A 24,868-nucleotide genomic window follows, 5' to 3' on the forward strand; every position below is an offset into this window, starting at 1 on the left:
TATTAAGACACAAATTTTGGGAAAAAAGATGGATGAGTAAATTTAACTTCCAATATTTCCTTTTGTATTGCCACTACAATGTTCAAATTTCTCTCAATTTTAGAGATTGTTGTAGTCTGTAATTGGGCCAAAATATAGTGAATTCCGTTCGACAGAGATCGAGATATTTGGAATGAATGTTTAGGTAATGTGAAAGATAAAAATATCTGTTAGGAAGTTCTATAGATATTGTGTTAAAAAGTTTCGACTACTAAATCGATTATTTTTTTCTTATAATCTCAGAAGCACAAATGTATTGTTATTAGCTCTGTGTGAAAGGCGATCGGCAGCTGTTTTTAGGCTTGCAGTGATATTTTACCTTGGCACATCCGGACTGCCTTCTTCTTTTGCCTTGTAAATTCTTTTATGAGTCTGCGAAACCACACAGAGTTATAACTTTAAAATAAATACTTAATTATTAATGTTTAATTTGATACCTTAATTTGATCTTGTAGCTTACATTTGCTTGTTTATGACTTGCTCGTAAACTAAATGAAAGAATAGTTTTAAATCGAAGAAGTATTGCTATTTACTTCACAAACCAAAACGCCTGGTAAACAAAAAAAAATTCTGGGTGAGGCCTTGGTAAAAATATTACCTTTTCATGGTTAAGAGGGCACTCGAACGCGTTAAGAAGGTCCATCTCTCTCGTCATCAGCTCCTTCCATTTTCGATTTAAAATTGGTAGATCTGAATGTCAGAAATATTCAAGGCAAATGCTATCCTGTAATTAGTGAATTTAGTTCTTAATGAGCAAAGTAATAATCCACTATTTAACTATAATGTTGATAAGATAAAAAAAAAAAAATACTTTTCAGTTTTACAAATTGTAGAAGCCCCCAATTTTTTACCAAGAAGGTATTTTTATACCTATACCCATCCTATAAACAGGTTTTACAACCTCAATATTTACTATTGGATTGGTGTACCCCCACTTTGTGGCCATCCTTAGCTAACAGTGCTGCTACCTGTCCAGTCGGCTATTACATAACCTGCAATCCGCATAAGTTTATGTTTTTTCCAAATACTAGCATGTTAAGTTTTACATAGACAATGTTTTACTTTGTAAGTAAAAACCAAATTTTAGAATGAATAGTGCTAAAAAATCTGAAAGTTGTAGAAAACAATTATTGAACAACAACTTAGAGGTATGTCTAAAACTTAAATAAATAGGCTTTAAAGATTGAAATCTGATGGAAATTAAATATTAAATTTTCATTCATTTAATAAAAAGTAAATTATTATGGAAATATCATTTAGTTTTTATTTTATACTCGCCTATTCTACTAGTAAGAGATGCTGTAGAGATTGTTCAGATTTTATATTTAGAATATTTGCCGCAAATATCCGTTTTAAAGGTCCCCCTTGTCAACGTGTTTATCACAGCATGTGGTCATAACTTAAAAACGGAAAAGATTCAAATTTGAAGTTTCGAATCGTAGCCACCATTGAAACTGGCATTTGGACAAGATAATCCAATCAAAAATACCATTTTAATGAATCGATTATTTTTCAGTATATTTTTTTCCGGCGCATCGACAGCTTGGCCATTAGCGCATTATCTTTTAGTATTATTATTATTTTTGCATTGGCATCCACGCTATAGCCATTAAATTCATAAATAAGGTTCAATGTTATAAACGTATTTTTTTTTTATTTTATTTATTACATAAAGCTTTTGGGGCTTATCCCCTTAGCATGGAGTTTGACATAGAAGGTTGACAAATACTTAATACATAAATGGTAGATATAAAAATACTCAAAATAATGAATTTAAGTTCATGAAAACAATTATATAAACTTCCCAAGAGATTTTCTTTTCCTTTCTATCTTACATCAGATCTTAGCTTTCTTAGCTTTTTTAAAAAATTACCACTCATCAACTAATTAAACTAATTAGACATAATCATATATAGCATTGATTCGATGTACAGAGTTAATAGAAAATAGGTTTACATAGTTTTCTGGGTCAGGTAAAGCTGTTACACTATAGTTGTTTAATTTATATGACCGGAAAGGCTTGAAGACCTGGCAGGAAAAAAGGAAGTGGAGCAAGGAGTCTGAAACGTTATTTTTACATAATAAAGTGCATATATTGGAGCTATCGAAGGCATAAGTACCGGAGTTGAAATAGATTTTTGTTTTATTGAGGTTAGCTAAGTCTAAGCTGGGATATTAAACGAATTTTTTTGATGGAGATAAGCCAAGATAGATGCAGTTCATTGTTGCACAGACTATCTCTTAACTTTTGTGTCTGGAGTGCGGGATTTTATCAAAAGTTTGTGTACACGGGTTTATTGCCATGTTACCTTTTGCGGTGAAATACTTAAAACACTTTTCTCAAAAACATATCGATTTCCTTTAAACTTCGCTAGCTCATTGAACTCATTAAAATCTTTAACTTTTATTTGGTATAGTATAATAAATCAGTTCTAGGAAAGAGGTGTTCCTTTTTAAAAATCTAACGTTTAACTGTAATATCGGCCACATTTCCTGTGTAATACTAATAAGTTGAAGGTGTAAGTGAAATTCCGGATATGAAAAAAAAAAAGAAATAGGTTGGTTGGCGGAAATAACATTTTACTAAATAATTTATTTTTTTCTGTTTCTAGTGATATTTTTTTATTTTTTTTCACAAAAGGATTTTTAGTACCTAAATTATGGCAAGAGATAGCGCTGTGAGTGATGTTTCATCCGTTTTACTTTGTATTTTTCATGTTTCTCTGGCTAGGCAAATGTTAACAACCTTGCATTATTAAATCCTGTGTTGATTCTTTGTGGTTACTCTAGAGTTCTTTGTTTACAGAAAACAATTCACAGATATCGCCAGTTTAGCAAACTAACTTCTATTCTTCTTAGTATTTATTCTTTCAATTTTATTGTAAACATATTTTTAAGGATGGACTGAATGGTATTAAATGGATTTTATAAACACGACTAAAGTACCATCTCTTTCCATTCTTGTCCTTTCTTCACTAACAGGTGTCCGACCCTAAGGTTTTTGCGCACCAGGTAAATAAAATAGAAGTTCAGCGACCTTTTTTTTTTTTTTTTTTTTAAAAGTGGTACTTTCAAAAAATATGATACTTTCACGACTTGCTAATACAATTAATTTTAAAAATATTAGTTAATTGTAAAATCGTAAATTACACTGAAGTGACTCATTCTCGACAGTGGAGGCGGGAGTGCCGCAGGGGAGTATACTTGGCCCCGTTCTCTACACAGTATACACATCAGACATACCTGTACAACCCTCAACACTACTCTTTACATATGCAGACGACACAGCCATACTAGCCACAAGTACACATCCTTCATCAGCTTCATACAAGTTACAGACACACTTACATAAAATAGAATCCTGGGCAAAGAAGTGGAGGATTAAAATGAACCCACAGAAATGCCAGCATGCCACGTTTACTCTCTGGCGGGGCTCCTGTCCACCAGTCCTCTTCAACAGCATTCCTCTTCCTTGTACAGATCTGGTGCGCTACCTTGGGCTCTACATAGACAAACGGCTCACGTGGAACCCACACACACTAGACTTAAAAGACAAGCAATGACGAAACGTGCGAAACTGCTTTACAGACTACTTGGACGACGCTCTAAATTGCTCATTGAACTCAAACGATTACTATACAATACTATTCTCAAACCTATGTGGACTTACGGACTAGAGCTGTAGAGTTCAGCCTAACCTACAAACATACGGACAGTACAGGACATTTCAGTCAAAACTCCTCCGACAGATAGCTGACGCTCCTTTCTACGGTGACTAACCTCACTCTTCACTATGACCTCAACATTCCCTTCATAGACCAACTCGCCAAGACTAAATACCAAAAGTTCCATACTGCTCTCTCGACTAGCTCTAATCCTCTTGTACTATCTCTCGCTTCCTCTGACATCCCTATTACTCCTCGCCGACTGAATCACCAGTGGCCTCGCGACTTCCTCGCAGTCTGAAGAACTAAATCTCTCCTCTCTCCCACTCATATTCTCCTCCTCACATTCTCCTCTCTCCTATAGAGAGTGCTACCGCTGGTTAGTTTCTCTCCTCCTGCTCTTCTCCCGCACCAGTTCATCTCATTCACCTCCTATTTACTTATTGTATATGTTTACACAGATTGTAAATTACTGGTACTTGAAATTACCACATCCCATTTCCTCAATCGAACTTTCTTAAAAAAATGATTAAGTAAATCAAGTTTCATCATTAATCATTCATCAAGTTTCAAATTATTATTAGCTCAGTGGTTAGCGTACGAAATTGTACATTTCTCGTGTAATGGTTTCCAAAGCAAAGATCCCAGGTTCAAATTCCAGCTGCTGATACTTAGAGATTTGTTCTCTTTCTAGCAGCTTCTTACATCTCTCTGTGTTGTCTATTACGAGAAAACACTGTCCGAAGGCCATCACCTGCAGTCTGAAAGGTTTTTTTATCACAATTACTCGTCACAAAATTTGATTTTTACCTTCAAGAAACTTGCTTCCAGTTTCTTGGCAAGATGATCGTTTTCTTGATGACTGGTCTAAACAGTGATGTAATTTTTGATTCATTTAATTTTTGGATGGTAATTTGTGAAACTTCTGGGCGAACATTGCCATTTAATACGATCCTTCCCGAATTATTGGACTAATGTCCGGCTGTTGTTGCCATAATTTTGGTAAATTTCGTTGATTTGTTGACAAAACTTCTCTTCATTGATATTTTTCACAGATTTCCAAAATTTTATTGCAGACTACTGCACTGTAACTTGGAAAAAAAGAAAAGGTTTTGACATTTATAAAGTGTTCTTAAAGCTTAAAAAAAGTTACGCACCTTACAATTTGGCTGCGAAGTGTGTACACGATGACCGCCAACAAAGAGCAGACTGTTGGTAAAGGTTAATGCTGTAATAAATTAAATAATTGTAATCATTCATCACATAAAAACAAAAGTTAAAAGATAATCTGTACGTTGTAAACAATGTATAACCTAACATCCGCTAATTCAGGTTATCCCATCTTATTGGTTCGGCAAAATGACAATTATCTTAACTAGATACACGCCCCTCCAAAATGAAACATTTATGTAACTTTTCTAGAAAAACCGAGATTAGATTTAATTGAAATATCTGTTTATTTGAAATATTTGATTATTACACATAAAGATAATGAAGTTAAAATCTGTTTCAACAACAAGTTTGATATAACTTATCTTTTTATTTGACCCTTTACATTGCTTACGTGCTCATTTAAAAGTCTATCAAGATTGTTGACGTTTTAAATGAATGTACCCAAAGGCGCTCTCAGGAGAGTACTTGAGGGGTTGACCCCTCTCACTAAAATGTCCAAAAATACAGAATAGTATACTGAAAAAAAAAAAATCCTATCTTAAGATAGAGCTGTCTCGTGTCTATTTCCTGTAGTTATCACTCTTTCGATTCTGGCTGCCCCAATAACAGCAAATCGGGCAACGCGAGCTCCCCTGGGCCAGTGTTAAGAAGAATCCATCATTACCAACTCAACAGCCTTTTCATTTACCCAGGATGTCTTGGGATGTCCTGGAACCCAGAAAGAAAGTCACTGCTTTCCTCTCTTCTAACCCAAATTAGCATTCTTCTAAATCAGGGATGGCAACTTTTCTGTATATAAGATCTACTTTTTGTCTTAAAAGTGTGTCGCGATAAACTTGTTGTCATAGGCGTAGTCTAAGAGGTGAAGAAGCGGTGTGAAATGCATACTATGTTTATACACTGAGTTTTCGAGATATAAGCTCATGAAGAAAATAAATTTCCAGACCCAACTTTTGATAGCAGCATTCCGTACATGCGGCACCTAAAAAATTATATTTTCCGACACTTTTTCAAGATTAAATTTTTACTAACTTAAAATGCAATTCAATTTTTTTATCATCTGCAATGTATAAGTTGTTATACTATTTGTTCGTAAATATGAAAAAGTTGTTATAAAAATGCACAGTATGGCTGATAATTGGATTTCAATATTTCACTTACGCGTTTTTTTTACATAACTATTGGATCTGTACTCAAGAAAACTATAGCATACTACTCAGAAAAACAGAGTGTGTAAGAGCACTAAATTTCATACGAATAATCTGTTGTTTACTGTGGGAATTATGAGGGCCCCATTTCACAGCAAAACCATGACCCAAAAAAATTTCAACTCTCAATATCTTCTCATGTAATGTATCTGTACTGAAAAAACTATAGCATACTACTCAGTAAAAGAGAGTGTGTAAGAGCACCAAATTTCATACGAATAATCTGTTGTTTACTAGAGGAATTATAAGGGCCCCATTTCACAGCTAAACCATGACCCAAAAAAATTTCAACTCTCAATATCTTCTCACCTATTGGATCTGTACTCAAGAAAACTATAGCATACTACTCAGAAAAACAGAGTGTGTAAGAGCACTAAATTTCATACGAATAATCTGTTGTTTACTGTGGGAATTATAAGGGCCCCATTTCACAGCAAAACCATGACCCAAAAAAATTTCAACTCTCAATATCTTCTCATGTAATGTATCTGTACTGAAAAAACTATAGCATACTACTCAGTAAAAGAGAGTGTGTAAGAGCACCAAATTTCATACGAATAATCTGTTGTTTACTAGGGAAATTATAAGGGCCCCATTTCACAGCTAAACCATGACCCAAAAAAATTTCAACTCTCAATATCTTCTCACCTAATAAATCCGTACTTAAGAAAACTATAGCATACTACTCAGTAAAACCGAGTGTGTAAAAGCACAAAATATCTTATGAATAATCTGTTGTTTACTGTGGGAATTATAAGGGCCCCATTTCACATCAAAACCATGACCCAAAAAAATTTCAACTCTCAATATCTTCTCATGTAATGTATCTGTACTCAAGATAACTATAGCATACTACTCAGTAAAACAGAGTGTGTAAGAGTAGGAAATTTCATACGAATAATCTGCTGTTTACTGTGGGAAAGATAAGGGCCCCATTTCAAAGCAAAACCATGACCCAAAAAAATTCAACTATCAACATCTTTTCAACTAATGGATGTGTACTCAAGAAAACTATAGCATACTACTCAGTAAAACAGAGTGTGTAAGAGCACAAAATTTCATACGAATAATCTGTTGTTTACTGTGGGAATTATAAGAGCCCCATTTCACAGCAAAACCATGACCCAAAAAAATTTCAACTCTTAATATCTTCTCATGTAATGTATCTGTACTGAAAAAACTATAGCATACTACTCAGTAAAGCAGGGTGTGTAAGAGCACAAAATTTCATACGAATAATCTGTTGTTTACTGTGGGAATGATAAGGGCCCCATTTCACAGCAAAACCATGACCCAAAAAAATTTCAACTCTCAATATTTTCTCAACTTACGGATCTGTACTCATAAAAAATAGAGCATACTACTTAGTAAAACAGGGTGTGTAAGTGCACAAAATTTCATACGAATAATCTGTTGTTTACTGTGGGAATTATATAGGCCCCATGTCACAGCAAAACCATGACCCAAAAAAATTTCAACTCTCAATATTTTCTCAACTTAAGGATCTGTACTCATAAAAAATATAGCCTACTACTCAGTAAAACAAAGTGTGTATGAGCACAAAATTTCATACGAATAATCTGTTGTTTACTGTGGGAATTATAAAGGCCCCATTTCACAGCAAAACCATGACCCAAAAAAATTTCAACTCTCAATATCTTCTCAACTAATGGATCTGTACTCAAGAAAAGTATAGCATACTACTCAGTAAAACAGAATGTGTAAGAGCACAAAATTTCATACGAATAATCTGTTGTTTACTGTGGGAATTATAAGGGTCCCATTTCACAGCAAAACCATGACCCAAAAAAATTTCAACTCTCAATATCTTCTCATGTAATGTATCTGTATTCAAGATAACTATAGCATACTACTCAGTAAAACAGAGTGTGTAAGAGTACCAAATTTCATACGAATAATCTGTTGTTTACTGTGGGAATTTTAAGGGTCCCATTTCACAGCAAAACCATGACCCAAAAAAATTTCGACTCTCAATATCTCCTCATGTAATGTATCTGTACTCAAGATAACTACAGCATACTACTCAGTAAAACAGAGTGTGTAAGAGTACCAAATTTCATACGAATAATCTGTTGTTTACTGTGGGAATGATAAAGGCCCCATTTCACAACAAAACCATGACCCAAAAAAATTTCAACTCTCAATATCTTCTCATGTAATGTATCTGTACTCAAGATAACTATAGCATACTACTCAGTAAAACAGAGTGTGTAAGAGTACCAAATTTCATACGAATAATTTGTTGTTTACTGTGGGAATGATAAGGGCCCCATTTCACAGCAAAACCATGACCCAAAAAAATTTCAACTCTCAATATCTTCTCATGTAATGTATCTGTACTCAAGATAACTATAGCATACTACTCAGTAAAACAGAGTGTGTAAGAGTACCAAATTTCATACGAATAATCTGTTGTTTACTTTGGGAATGATAAGGGCCCCATTTCACAGCAAAACCATGACCCAAAAAAATTTCAACTCTCAATATCTTCTCATGTAATGTATCTGTACTCAAGATAACTATAGCATACTACTCAGTAAAACAGAGTGTGTAAGAGTACCAAATTTCATACGAATAATCTGTTGTTTACTGTGGGAATGATAAGGGCCCCATTTCACAGCAAAACCATGACCCAAAAAAATTTCAACTCTCAATATTTTCTCAACTTACGGATCTGTACTCATAAAAAATATAGCATACTACTCAGTAATACAGAGTGTGTAAGTGCACTAAATTTCATACGAATAATCTGTTGTTTACTGTGGGAATTATAAGGGCCCCATTTCACAGCAAAACCATGACCCAAAAAAATTTCAACTCTCAATATCTTCTCAACTTACGGATCTGTACTCATAAAAAATATAGCATACTACTCAGTAACACAGAGTGTGTAAGTGCACTAAATTTCATACGAATAATCTGTTGTTTACTGTGGGAATTATAAGGGCCCCATTTCACAGCAAAACCATGACCCAAAAAAATTTCAACTCTCAATATCTTCTCATGTAATGTATCTGTATTCAAGATAACTATAGCATACTACTCAGTAAAGCAGAGTGTGTAAGAGTACCAAATTTCATACGAATAATCTGTTGTTTACTGTGGGAATTATAAGGGTCCCATTTCACAGCAAAACCATGACCCAAAAAAATTTCAACTCTTAATATCTTCTCAACTAATGGATCTGTACTCTAGAAAACTATAGCATACTACTCAGTAAAACGGAGTGTGTAAAGGCACAAAATATCTTACGAATAATCTGTTGTTTACTGTGGGAATTATAAGGGCCCCATTTCACAGCAAAACCATGACCCAAAAAAATTTCAACTCTCAATATCTCCTCATGTAATGTATCTGTACTCAAGATAACTACAGCATACTACTCAGTAAAACAGAGTGTGTAAGAGTACCAAATTTCATACGAATAATCTGTTGTTTACTGTGGGAATGATAAAGGCCCCATTTCACAGCAAAACCATGACCCAAAAAAATTTCAACTCTCAATATCTTCTCATGTAATGTATCTGTACTCAAGATAACTATAGCATACTACTCAGTGAAACAGAGTGTGTAAGAGTACCAAATTTCATACGAATAATTTGTTGTTTACTGTGGGAATCATAAGGGCCCCATTTCACAGCAAAACCATGACCCAAAAAAATTTCAACTCTCAATATCTTCTCATCTAATGTATCTGTACTCAAGATAACTATAGCATACTACTCAGTAAAACAGAGTGTGTAAGAGTACCAAATTTCATACGAATAATCTGTTGTTTACTGTGGGAATGATAAGGGCCACATTTCACAGCAAAACCATGACCCAAAAAAATTTCAACTCTCAATATTTTCTAAACTTAAGGATCTGTACTCATAAAAAAATATAGCATACTACTCAGTAAAACAGGGTGTGTAAGAGTACCAAATTTCATACGAATAATCTGTAGTTTACTGTGGGAATTATAAAGGCCCCATTTCACAGCAAAACCATGACCCAAAAAAATTTCAACTCTCAATATCTTCTCAACTAATGGATCTGTACTCAAGAAAACTATAGCATACTACTCAGTAAAACAGAGTGTGTAAGAGTACCAAATTTCATACGAATAATTTGATGTTTACTGTGGGAATGATAAGGGCCCCATTTCACAGCAAAACCATGACCCAAAAAAATTTCAACTCTCAATATCTTCTCAACTAATGGATCTGTACTCAAGAAAACTATAGCATACTACTCAGTAAAACGGAGTGTGTAAGAGTACAAAATGTCATACGAATAATCTGTTGTTTACTGTGGGAATTATAAGGGCCCCATGTCACATCAAAACCATGACCCAAAAAAATTTCAACTCTCAATATCTTCTCATGTAATATATCTGTACTCATGAAAACTATAGCATACTACTCAGTAAAACAGAGTGTGTAAGAGTACCAAATTTCATACGAATAATCTGTTGTTTACTGTGGGAATGATAAGGGCCCCATTTCACAGCAAAACCATGACCCAAAAAAATTTCAACTCTCAATATTTTCTCAACTTAAGGATCTGTACTCATAAAAAATATAGCCTACTACTCACTAAAACAAAGTGTGTATGAGCACAAAATTTCATACGAATAATCTGTTGTTTACTGTGGGAATTATAAAGGCCCCATTTCACAGCAAAACCATGACCCAAAAAAATTTCAACTCTCAATATCTTCTCAACTAATGGATCTGTACTCAAGAAAAGTATAGCATACTACTCAGTAAAACAGAATGTGTAAGAGCACAAAATTTCATACCAATAATCTGTGGTTTACTGTGGGAATTATAAGGGTCCCATTTCACAGCAAAACCATTACCCAAAAAAATTTCAACTCTCAATATCTTCTCATGTAATGTATCTGTACTCAAGAAAAGTATAGCATACTACTCAGTAAAACAGAATGTGTAAGAGCACAAAATTTCATACGAATAATCTGTTGTTTACTGTGGGAATTATAAGGGTCCCATTTCACAGCAAAACCATGACCCAAAAAAATTTCAACTCTCAATATCTTCTCATGTAATGTATCTGTACTGAAAAAACTATAGCATACTACTCAGTAAAAGAGAGTGTGTAAGAGCACCAAATTTCATACGAATAATCTGTTGTTTACTAGGGAAATTATAAGGGCCCCATTTCACAGCTAAACTATGACCCAAAAAAATTTCAACTCTCAATATTTTCTCAACTTAAGGATCTGTACTCATAAAAAATATAGCCTACTACTCAGTAAAACAAAGTGTGTATGAGCACAAAATTTCATACGAATAATCTGTTGTTTACTGTGGGAATTATAAAGGCCCCATTTCACAGCAAAACCATGACCCAAAAAAATTTCAACTCTCAATATCTTCTCAACTAATGGATCTGTACTCAAGAAAAGTATAGCATACTACTCAGTAAAACAGAGTGTGTAAGAGTACCAAATTTCATACGAATAATCTGTTGTTTACTGTGGGAATTTTAAGGGTCCCATTTCACAGCAAAACCATGACCCAAAAAAATTTCGACTCTCAATATCTCCTCATGTAATGTATCTGTACTCAAGATAACTACAGCATACTACTCAGTAAAACAGAGTGTGTAAGAGTACCAAATTTCATACGAATAATCTGTTGTTTACTGTGGGAATGATAAAGGCCCCATTTCACAACAAAACCATGACCCAAAAAAATTTCAACTCTCAATATCTTCTCATGTAATGTATCTGTACTCAAGATAACTATAGCATACTACTCAGTAAAACAGAGTGTGTAAGAGTACCAAATTTCATACGAATAATTTGTTGTTTACTGTGGGAATGATAAGGGCCCCATTTCACAGCAAAACCATGACCGAAAAAAATTTCAACTCTCAATATCTTCTCATGTAATGTATCTGTACTCAAGATAACTATAGCATACTACTCAGTAAAACAGAGTGTGTAAGAGTACCAAATTTCATACGAATAATCTGTTGTTTACTTTGGGAATGATAAGGGCCCCATTTCACAGCAAAACCATGACCCAAAAAAATTTCAACTCTCAATATCTTCTCATGTAATGTATCTGTACTCAAGATAACTATAGCATACTACTCAGTAAAACAGAGTGTGTAAGAGTACCAAATTTCATACGAATAATCTGTTGTTTACTGTGGGAATGATAAGGGCCCCATTTCACAGCAAAACCATGACCCAAAAAAATTTCAACTCTCAATATTTTCTCAACTTACGGATCTGTACTCATAAAAAATATAGCATACTACTCAGTAACACAGAGTGTGTAAGTGCACTAAATTTCATACGAATAATCTGTTGTTTACTGTGGGAATTATAAGGGCCCCATTTCACAGCAAAACCATGACCCAAAAAAATTTCAACTCTCAATATCTTCTCATGTAATGTATCTGTATTCAAGATAACTATAGCATACTACTCAGTAAAGCAGAGTGTGTAAGAGTACCAAATTTCATACGAATAATCTGTTGTTTACTGTGGGAATTATAAGGGTCCCATTTCACAGCAAAACCATGACCCAAAAAAATTTCAACTCTTAATATCTTCTCAACTAATGGATCTGTACTCAAGAAAACTATAGCATACTACTCAGTAAAACGGAGTGTGTAAAGGCACAAAATATCATACGAATAATCTGTTGTTTACTGTGGGAATTATAAGGGCCCCATTTCACAGCAAAACCATGACCCAAAAAAATTTCAACTCTCAATATCTCCTCATGTAATGTATCTGTACTCAAGATAACTACAGCATACTACTCAGTAAAACAGAGTGTGTAAGAGTACCAAATTTCATACGAATAATCTGTTGTTTACTGTGGGAATGATAAAGGCCCCATTTCACAGCAAAACCATGACCCAAAAAAATTTCAACTCTCAATATCTTCTCATGTAATGTATCTGTACTCAAGATAACTATAGCATACTACTCAGTAAAACAGAGTGTGTAAGAGTACCAAATTTCATACGAATAATTTGTTGTTTACTGTGGGAATCATAAGGGCCCCATTTCACAGCAAAACCATGACCCAAAAAAATTTCAACTCTCAATATCTTCTCATCTAATGTATCTGTACTCAAGATAACTATAGCATACTACTCAGTAAAACAGAGTGTGTAAGAGTACCAAATTTCATACGAATAATCTGTTGTTTACTGTGGGAATGATAAGGGCCACATTTCACAGCAAAACCATGACCCAAAAAAATTTCAACTCTCAATATTTTCTAAACTTAAGGATCTGTACTCATAAAAAAATATAGCATACTACTCAGTAAAACAGGGTGTGTAAGAGTACCAAATTTCATACGAATAATCTGTAGTTTACTGTGGGAATTATAAAGGCCCCATTTCACAGCAAAACCATGACCCAAAAAAATTTCAACTCTCAATATCTTCTCATGTAATGTATCTGTACTCAAGATAACTATAGCATACTACTCAGTAAAACAGAGTGTGTAAGAGTACCAAATTTCATACGAATAATTTGTTGTTTACTGTGGGAATCATAAGGGCCCCATTTCACAGCAAAACCATGACCCAAAAAAATTTCAACTCTCAATATCTTCTCATCTAATGTATCTGTACTCAAGATAACTATAGCATACTACTCAGTAAAACAGAGTGTGTAAGAGTACCAAATTTCATACGAATAATCTGTTGTTTACTGTGGGAATGATAAGGGCCACATTTCACAGCAAAACCATGACCCAAAAAAATTTCAACTCTCAATATTTTCTAAACTTAAGGATCTGTACTCATAAAAAAATATAGCATACTACTCAGTAAAACAGGGTGTGTAAGAGTACCAAATTTCATACGAATAATCTGTAGTTTACTGTGGGAATTATAAAGGCCCCATTTCACAGCAAAACCATGACCCAAAAAAATTTCAACTCTCAATATCTTCTCAACTAATGGATCTGTACTCAAGAAAACTATAGCATACTACTCAGTAAAACAGAGTGTGTAAGAGTACCAAATTTCATACGAATAATTTGATGTTTACTGTGGGAATGATAAGGGCCCCATTTCACAGCAAAACCATGACCCAAAAAAATTTCAACTCTCAATATCTTCTCAACTAATGGATCTGTACTCAAGAAAACTATAGCATACTACTCAGTAAAACGGAGTGTGTAAGAGTACAAAATGTCATACGAATAATCTGTTGTTTACTGTGGGAATTATAAGGGCCCCATTTCACATCAAAACCATGACCCAAAAAAATTTCAACTCTCAATATCTTCTCATGTAATATATCTGTACTCATGAAAACTATAGCATACTACTCAGTAAAACAGAGTTTGTAAGAGTACCAAATTTCATACGAATAATCTGTTGTTTACTGTGGGAATGATAAGGGCCCCATTTCACAGCAAAACCATGACCCAAAAAAATTTCAACTCTCAATATCTTCTCAACTAATGGATCTGTACTCAAGAAAACTATAGCATACTACTCAGTAAAACGGAGTGTGTAAGAGCACAAAATGTCATACGAATAATCTGTTGTTTACTGTGGGAATTATAAGGGCCCCATTTCACATCAAAACCATGACCCAAAAAAATTTCAACTCTCAATATCTTCTCATGTAATATATCTGTACTCATGAAAACTATAGCATACTACTCAGTAAAACAGAGTTTGTAAGAGTACCAAATTTCATACGAATAATCTGTTGTTTACTGTGGGAATGATAAGGGCCCTATTTCACAGCAAAACCATGACCCAAAAAAATTTCAACTCTCAATATTTTCTCAACTTAAGGATCTGTACTCATAAAAAATATAGCCTACTACTCAGTAAAACAAAGTGTGTATGAGCACAAAATTTCATACGAATAATCTGTTGTTTACTGTGGGAATTATAAAGGCCCCATTTCACAGCAAAACCATGACCCAAAAAAATTTCAACTCTCAATATCTTCTCAACTAATGGATCTGTACTCAAGAAAAGTATAGCATACTACTCAGTAAAACGGAGTGTGTAAGAGTACAAAATGTCATACGAATAATCTGTTGTTTACTGTGGGAATTATAAGGGCCCCATTTCACATCAAAACCATGACCCAAAAAAATTTCAACTCTCAATATCTTCTCATGTAATATATCTGTACTCATGAAAACTATAGCATACTACTCAGTAAAACAGAGTTTGTAAGAGTACCAAATTTCATACGAATAATCTGTTGTTTACTGTGGGAATGATAAGGGCCCCATTTCACAGCAAAACCATGACCCAAAAAAATTTCAACTCTCAATATCTTCTCAACTAATGGATCTGTACTCAAGAAAACTATAGCATACTACTCAGTAAAACAGAGTGTGTAAGAGCACAAAATTTCATACGAATAATCTGTTGTTTACTGTGGGAATTATAAGGGTCCCATTTCACAGCAAAACCATGACCCAAAAAAATTTCAACTCTCAATATCTTCTCATGTAATGTATCTGTATTCAAGATAACTATAGCATACTACTCAGTAAAACAGAGTGTGTAAGAGTACCAAATTTCATACGAATAATCTGTTGTTTACTGTGGGAATTTTAAGGGTCCCATTTCACAGCAAAACCATGACCCAAAAAAATTTCAACTCTCAATATCTCCTCATATAATGTATCTGTACTCAAGATAACTACAGCATACTACTCAGTAAAACAGAGTGTGTAAGAGTACCAAATTTCATACGAATAATCTGTTGTTTACTGTGGGAATGATAAAGGCCCCATTTCACAGCAAAACCATGACCCAAAAAAATTTCAACTCTCAATATCTTCTCGTGTAATGTATCTGTACTCAAGATAACTATAGCATACTACTCAGTAAAACAGAGTGTGTAAGAGTACCAAATTTCATACGAATAATTTGTTGTTTACTGTGGGAATGATAAGGGCCCCATTTCACAGCAAAACCATGACCCAAAAAAATTTCAACTCTCAATATCTTCTCATGTAATGTATCTGTACTCAAGATAACTATAGCATACTACTCAGTAAAACAGAGTGTGTAAGAGTACCAAATTTCATACGAATAATCTGTTGTTTACTGTGGGAATGATAAGGGCCCCATTTCACAGCAAAACCATGACTCCAAAAAATTTCAACTCTCAATATTTTCTCATGTAATGTATCTGTACTCAAGATAACTATAGCATACTACTCAGTAAAACAGAGTGTGTAAGAGTACCAAATTTCATACGAATAATCTGTTGTTTACTGTGGGAATGATAAGGGCCCCATTTCACAGCAAAACCATGACCTAAAAAAATTTCAACTCTCAATATTTTCTCAACTTAAGGATCTGTACTCATAAAAAATATAGCATACTACTCAGTAAAACAGGGTGTGTAAGAGCACAAAATTTCATACGAATAATCTGTAGTTTACTGTGGGAATCATAAAGGCCCTATTTCACAGCAAAACCATGACCCAAAAAAATTTCAACTCTCAATATCTTCTCAACTAATGGATCTGTACTCAAGAAAAGTATAGCATATTACTCAGTAGAACAGAATGTGTAAGAGCACAAAATTTTATACGAATAATCTGTTGTTTACTGTGGGAATTATAAGGGTCCAATTTCACAGCAAAACCATGACCCAAAAAAATTTCAACTCTCAATATCTTCTCAACTAATGGATCTGTACTCAAGAAAACTATAGCATACTACTCAGTAAAACAGAGTGTGTAAGAGTACCAAATTTCATACGAATAATCTGTTGTTTACTGTGGGAATGATAAGGGCCCCATTTCACAGCAAAACCATGACCCAAAAAAATTTCAACTCTCAATATCTTCTCAACTAATGGTCCTGTTCTCAAGAAAACTATAGCATACTACTCAGTAAAACGGAGTGTGTAAAGGCACAAAATATCATACGAATAATCTGTTGTTTACTGTGGGAATTATAAGGGCCCCATTTCACAGCAAAACCATGACCCAAAAAAATTTCAACTCTCAATATCTTCTCATGTAATGTATCTGTACTCAAGATAACTATAGCATACTACTCAGTAAAACAGAGTGTGTAAGAGTACCAAATTTCATACGAATAATCTGTTGTTTACTGTGGGAGTTATAAGGGCCCCATTTCACAGCAAAACCATGACCCAAAAAAAATTCAATTCTCAATATCTTCTCATGTAATGTATCTGTACTCAAGATAACTATAGCATACTACTCAGTAAAACAGAGTGTGTAAGAGTACCAAATTTCATACGAATAATCTTTTGTTTACTGTGGGAATGATAAGGGCCCCATTTCACAGCAAAACCATGACCCAAAAAAATTTCAACTCTCAATATTTTCTCAACTTAAGGATCTGTACTCATAAAAAATATAGCATACTACTCAGTAAAACGGAGTGTGTAAAGGCACAAAATATCATACGAATAATCTGTTGTTTACTGTGGGAATTATAAGGGCCCCATTTCACAGCAAAACCATGACCCAAAAAAATTTCAACTCTCAATATCTTCTCATGTAATGTATCTGTACTCAAGATAACTATAGCATACTACTCAGTAAAACAGAGTGTGTAAGAGTACCAAATTTCATACGAATAATCTGTTGTTTACTGTGGGAGTTATAAGGGCCCCATTTCACAGCAAAACCATGACCCAAAAAAAATTCAATTCTCAATATCTTCTCATGTAATGTATCTGTACTCAAGATAACTATAGCATACTACTCAGTAAAACAGAGTGTGTAAGAGTACCAAATTTCATACGAATAATCTGTTGTTTACTGTGGGAGTTATAAGGGTCCCATTTCACAGCAAAACCACGACCCAAAAAAATTTCAACTCTCAATATCTTCTCATGTAATGTATCTGTACTCAAGATAACTATAGCATACTACTCAGTAAAACAGAGTGTGTAAGAGTACCAAATTTCATACGAATAATCTTTTGTTTACTGTGGGAATGATAAGGGCCCCATTTCACAGCAAAACCATGACCCAAAAAAATTTCAACTCTCAATATTTTCTCAACTTAAGGATCTGTACTCATAAAAAATATAGCATACTACTCAGTAAAACAGGGTGTGTAAGAGCACAAAATTTCATACGAATAATCTGTTGTTTACTGTGGGAATTATAAAGGCCCCATTTCACAGCAAAACCATGACCCAAAAAAATTTCAACTCTCAATATCTTCTCAACTAATGGATCTGTACTCAAGAAAACTATAGCATACTACTCAGTAAAACAGAGTGTGTAAGAGTACCAAATTTCATACGAATAATCTGTTGTTTACTGTGGGAATGATAAGGGCCCCATTTCACAGCAAAACCATGACCCGAAACAATTTCAACTCTCAATATCTTCTCAACTAATGGATCTGTACTCAAGAAAACTATAGCATACTACTCAGTAAAACGGAGTGTGTAAGAGCACAAAACATCATACGAATAATCTGTTGTTTACTGTGGGAATTATAAGGGCCCCATTTCACATCAAAACCATGACCCAAAAAAAATTTCAACTCTCAATATCTTCTCATGTAATGTATCTGTACTCATGAAAACTATAGCATACTACTCAGTAAAACAGAGTGTGTAAGAGTACCAAATTTCATACGAATAATCTGTTGTTTACTGTGGGAATGATAAGGGCCCCATTTCACAGCAAAACCATGACCCAAAAAAATTTCAACTCTCAATATCTTCTCATGTAATGTATCTGTACTCAAGATAACTATAGCATACTACTCAGTAAAACAGAGTGTGTAAGAGTACCAAATTTCATACGAATAATCTGTTGTTTACTGTGGGAATGATAAGGGCCCCATTTCACAGCAAAACCATGACCTAAAAAAATTTCAACTCTCAATATTTTCTCAACTTAAGGATCTGTACTCATAAAAAATATAGCATACTACTCAGTAAAACAGGGTGTGTAAGAGCACAAAATTTCATACGAATAATCTGTAGTTTACTGTGGGAATTATAAAGGCCCTATTTCACAGCAAAACCATGACCCAAAAAAATTTCAACTCTCAATATTTTCTCAACTTAAGGATCTGTACTCATAAAAAATATAGCATACTACTCAGTAAAACAGGGTGTGTAAGAGCACAAAATTTCATACGAATAATCTGTTGTTTACTGTGGGAATTATAAAGGCCCCATTTCACAGCAAAACCATGACCCAAAAAAATTTCAACTCTCAATATCTTCTCAACTAATGGATCTGTACTCAAGAAAACTATAGCATACTACTCAGTAAAACAGAGTGTGTAAGAGTACCAAATTTCATACGAATAATCTGTTGTTTACTGTGGGAATGATAAGGGCCCCATTTCACAGCAAAACCATGACCCGAAAAAATTTCAACTCTCAATATCTTCTCAACTAATGGATCTGTACTCAAGAAAACTATAGCATACTACTCAGTAAAACGGAGTGTGTAAAGGCACAAAATATCATACGAATAATCTGTTGTTTACTGTGGGAATTATAAGGGCCCCATTTCACAGCAAAACCATGACCCAAAAAAATTTCAACTCTCAATATCTTCTCAACTAATGGATCTGTTCTCAAGAAAACTATAGCATACTTCTCAGTAAAACGGAGTGTGTAAAGGCACAAAATATCATACGAATAATCTGTTGTTTACTGTGGGAATTATAAGGGCCCCATTTCACAGCAAAACCATGACCCAAAAAAATTTCAACTCTCAATATCTTCTCATGTAATGTATCTGTACTCAAGATAACTATAGCATACTACTCAGTAAAACAGAGTGTGTACGTGCACTAAATTTCATACGAATAATCTGTTGTTTACTGTGGGAATTATAAGGGCCCCATTTCACAGCAAAACCATGACCCAAAAAAATTTCAACTCTCAATATCTTCTCAACTTACGGATCTGTACTCATAAAAAATATAGCATACTACTCAGTAACACAGAGTGTGTAAGTGCACTAAATTTCATACGAATAATCTGTTGTTTACTGTGGGAATTATAAGGGCCCCATTTCACATCAAAACCATGACCCAAAAAAATTTCAACTCTCAATATCTTCTCAACTAATGGATCTGTTCTCAAGAAAACTATAGCATACTTCTCAGTAAAACGGAGTGTGTAAAGGCACAAAATATCATACGAATAATCTGTTGTTTACTGTGGGAATTATAAGGGCCCCATTTCACAGCAAAACCATGACCCAAAAAAATTTCAACTCTCAATATCTTCTCAACTTACGGATCTGTACTCATAAAAAATATAGCATACTACTCAGTAACACAGAGTGTGTAAGTGCACTAAATTTCATACGAATAATCTGTTGTTTACTGTGGGAATTATAAGGGCCCCATTTCACAGCAAAACCATGACCCAAAAAAATTTCAACTCTCAATATCTTCTCAACTTATAGATCTGTACCGAAGGAAACTACAGCATATAACTTATAACTCAGTAAAGTGTAGTATATAAGTGAACAAAATTTCATGCCAATAATGTGTTGTTAACTGCGGGTGGTAGTTGTAGGTCAAGGAACATCAATTAGTTATGCTGCTACAAAGCACCCAGTCGCTTGAGTTACCCTACTGTTCAAAGTGAAAAGTAAATCTACAGTCAGCAGACGAATGGTGCCAAGTACAGTACTCTCTTTTGCGGAAGAGGATTTTTTTTAGTTTTGTGGATTACGTCCATCGCCAGAGCTGGGTTTCCCATCACTAAAAGCCATCTACACATCCACACATCGATGAGTGTGTAGCAACTTAATAAAATACTAGATATGCCGAATCCTTTCAATAATAACCTACCAGGTAAATCTTGGTAGAAAGCATTCCGGAACCGTCATCCTATCATTTCCAGAAGGATTAGCGAACTGTTTCTTGAGCCAAAGTAACCAATACTAGTTTGAACCTTTTTGTATAATACAGTTTCTCGATAATTGAATGACGCAGATGCCCTAGAAGGTTTGAACGAAATTAAAACTCTCCGGTATGTAATGTAGTGTAGTGTAATGGTTGTGGGTGAATCAGGATAAATTTGTTTTATCATCAAATAAAAGTAACCATCACATCATTTTAATGTACCCAGTACACAAGACTTCTTGACCTAACATTACGGAAAGAATATCTTGCCAGGGATGGGCGGGTGTTGGTCTAGTGGTCAAGAGCGTGGCTTTGTAAGTGGGAGATCCCCAGTTCGAATCCCGCGTATGCAGTCATTCTTATTAAAAAATCATAATACTTTTTTAAATAAAATGTAGTTTTACATTACATTACACTACATGTTTTAAAATCTTCAAATATTGTTGTTATTTTTGTTCTTTGCTTCACAAATAACATTTTTTGCAGTCAGAGGACCTCCCAAAACGTGTATTTCTGGTGGAAAATTAATATTGAAAACCGTTCACGAATAAGATAAAATTGTAACTTTGATTTTTTTTTTATCCGGCGCATCAACTGCAAGGTTATTAGCGCCTCACGCTCTTTCCTTTCCACTCGATCTAGAATGGCGCTTGCACAAGATACCCAGCATCCGAAACAACTCCTTTGAATGGTCAAAGGCGGAGGGAGCTAAAGAGGTATGGTATGATGGTATTGACTTACTCTCTTCACCATCGCATCCGACGACGGGGAGAAGTCAGCCTAACATTTCGCGCCATTCTCTAGCTAATAGCAGGGGATTGCTTAGGAAATCAGTTTACCTAAGCACTAACTAAATAAATGCATTCATACCAGAAGATACATTCATACTAGAAAATACATTCATATCAATAAATACATTCATGATAATAAATACATATATACCAGCAAGTACATTCATCCAATAAATACATTCTTACTAATAAATACATATATACCAGCAAGTACATTCATACCAATAAATACATTCTTACTAATAAATACATTTATATCAGCAAGTACATTCATACCAATAAATACATTCTTACTAATAAGTACATTTATATCAGCAAGTACATTCATACCAATAAATACATTCTTACTAATAAATACATTTATATCAGCAAGTACATTCATACCAATAAATACATTCTTACTAATAAATACATTTATATCAGCAAGTACATTCATACCAATAAATACATTCTTACTAATATATACATATATACCAGCAAGTACATTCATATCAATAAATACATTCATGATAATAAATACATATATACCAGCAAGTACATTCTTCCAATAAATACATATATACCAGCAAGTACATTCATACCAATAAATACATTCTTACTAATAAATACATTTATATCAGCAAGTACATTTATACCAATAAATACATTCTTACTGATACATACACGCTTTCTACATTCACTCTGGAGGAGTGTACTCGATATTCCACTCCTCGCTTAAGATATCCTAACCTAGCCTAACCTAACTGATCTAAATTTTACTATATAAGTTACTACTCTTCTGAGGGTCAACTGCCAACCCTCACTTTTGGTCACGCGTCAGCCGCGTATGCGGACAGGAATCTAAAATCAAGTCACATATTCTGAAACTAGAGGTGACGGGCAACAAATTTTTCCTCTACCATTTTTTGCTCAGATTAACCGTTTAAGCATGAAATGCATTTGAGCCGTCTTAAAATGAACACCCTGTATATGTTTTTATATATGTATATGTTGTACGAGTATATAGGTTTTTTTCGGAATTCCACTTTCCTAAAAAGTTATTAGCGATTGGTGCGTTTTAAATGGATCACCCTGTATATTCTTTTCTAATTATTCCAGTTCTTTTTTAGTTAATTTTTCTGTTTTAATGGTAATAATAAAACAACAAATACTTTTGGAATTGTAACAGAAATTTTTATAAGCATTCATGCCAGAGTTTCTGTGTTCAGAAACAATCATTTCCGGTTCAAAAATCATTTGAAAAATCTGACAAAACTTTATAACTTCCTCATTCCAAGAGTAACAGAAAGCAAAATGTTCTTCAATGTCGTTTAAAATAATAAATTCATGCAGAAATAATTCCAGGAACTAAAAATAGAAAAAAAACTGTTCAAATTTGTAAATAATTAGCAAATATTGCTTCAGAAATGTGGATAATGTTTTCTTTTTTAAATAAATTATGATAAATAAGTCTGACGCCTAAATTATGAAAGAAAAAATTATCAATTAAATTAGTCTTAATTACACAGAGAAAAAAATAAGATTGGCCCCCATAAAGGGAGAAATGTTCTAATATTGACCAATATTATCGATAGATTATAAAAATATATTAAACAAGGTCACTCATATGAATGTAATTTGTATTATCTTACGTACAAACTAGACAAGCTGTATTATAATAAGTATAAATATCAAGTAAACAATGTTCATATTGTGCAGTATGGCCAGTGTTTTATCTGTAGTTGCGAAAGTCAAAGGTCCTACTAGTGAATTGAACAACTTTTAGCACGGATATATAATATTCTAACTAAATACTTCTTATATCTGTGTGTGGTCAAAATAATTTTCAAATTTAGTGATGAACTTAGTGGTTAATTTTAGTGCTTCTTATTTTAATTCGTTTTAGATTTTATTGTTGTTTCATTCGTAGTGACACGTTTATTTATTTATTTTTATATTTTATTTATTTTAATTAATTGCACTATGGATGTTTGGCTCAAATCGGTACGTTCATATAAGTTGTTTCCTACAATAATTGGGTATATTTTTGTTTTACTTCTAATTTTTACTTTATGTAGAACGATCACTGTAATCATGTCACTAGCTTGAAATTAAAAACAAATTTACCTGTAAACATACGGACGGTACATTCCAATCAAAACTGCACCGACAGAGAGTTGACGTTCCTTTATACATGACTAACATTACCTCTTCATAACGACCTCAACATCCCATTCGTACAAGACTAAATATCGCAAGTTCCCTATACTGTTCTCTCTAATTGCACTAATCCATTTGTACATTCTTTTGCCTTTACTGTTATTCCTAACAATTCACAACACCGACTGAATCGCCAGTGACTATTCTAGATCAGCGTTTCCCAACCTTTTTTTGGCTCACCGTACCACTTGGTAGTATATCACGATAAATAGTACTACTTCGTACAAATAATTTTATTTCGTGAAATTTGTTATTCCGAGGGTGTTATTTTATTATTATTATCTTTATTTGCATAGAGTTACAATGTATCTGTTACAAAGGAGTTCCAAGTTCATGTTTACTTTATAAACTTTGTAAAGTGTAGGATCTTAGTTTTAAAACTTTTTTTAAATAATCCGAAAATTGCGTACATATTTTATTCTTCAAAATTATTAATTAATTTACATAGTTCTTCTTTAGGATTATTATATTTGTGGTCTAAATCTTCTAAATTAATATCTTCGAAGCATTCCAACTACCTGTAAGTACCAATTAAATTTAATGTTGCTTGGATAGAGCTTACTCATTTTTATATTTAAGCAGACTTTTACATTTTTTTTTTTCTTTTACCGATAATGATGTAGCTTTTCCTAAATTTTCTTTGTAGAAGGGGGTTTGAAATCCAGTTATCATTTGTGTTTTCGGGTTTTGGGAAAATACTCCATGAAAGACAATTTCAATCCTGTTAAATGTGCTACTATATTTTCTCGTATATCTTGAGACAGACTAACATTATTACTGTAGATATTAACAACTTTACTGTAAAAATATTATTAATTAAAATAATTTTTATATATTATAGGAAAAAAATAAGGTTCTAGGGTATTTTTATGATTTAATTTTATTTATTTTTTATGTCCACCATTATTGGTTATTTTTCGCG

The 24,868-nt window shown here is 33.6% G+C and overlaps 2 protein-coding genes across 9 annotated transcripts in view; one reads left to right on the forward strand and one right to left on the reverse strand.

Moving 5' to 3' along the window:
• The window catches only part of LOC141454488 (kallikrein-1E2-like), a 44,492-nt gene extending 20,410 nt beyond the window's left edge, over positions 1–24,082 (reverse strand). The window contains exons 1-3 of one of the 7 annotated variants that reach the window (XM_074128759.1): positions 23,854–24,082; positions 4,862–4,932; positions 638–763 (exon numbers count right to left, since the gene is read on the reverse strand). The gene's annotated coding sequence lies outside the window, so the exon portion shown is untranslated. Of the gene's footprint in view, positions 1–637; positions 764–850; positions 988–4,861; positions 4,948–23,853 lie in introns of those variants that run through there. The other 6 variants (XM_074128752.1, XM_074128758.1, XM_074128754.1 and 3 more) reach the window with 6 other exon arrangements.
• The window catches only part of LOC141454486 (MFS-type transporter SLC18B1-like), a 41,312-nt gene continuing 17,453 nt past the window's right edge, over positions 1,010–24,868 (forward strand). Inside the window, exon 1 of one of the 2 annotated variants that reach the window (XM_074128749.1) lies at positions 1,010–1,187. In XM_074128749.1, coding sequence (XP_073984850.1) covers positions 1,128–1,187 — 60 coding nt within the window. In that variant the 5' untranslated portion in view covers positions 1,010–1,127. Of the gene's footprint in view, positions 1,188–23,441; positions 23,731–24,868 lie in introns of those variants that run through there. The other variant, XM_074128750.1, reaches the window with a different exon arrangement.

This window comes from Rhodnius prolixus, unplaced genomic scaffold (assembly GCF_049639745.1).
Source record: "Rhodnius prolixus isolate KJV_2025 unplaced genomic scaffold, Rpr scaffold_9, whole genome shotgun sequence".
NCBI lineage: Eukaryota > Metazoa > Arthropoda > Insecta > Hemiptera > Reduviidae > Rhodnius > Rhodnius prolixus.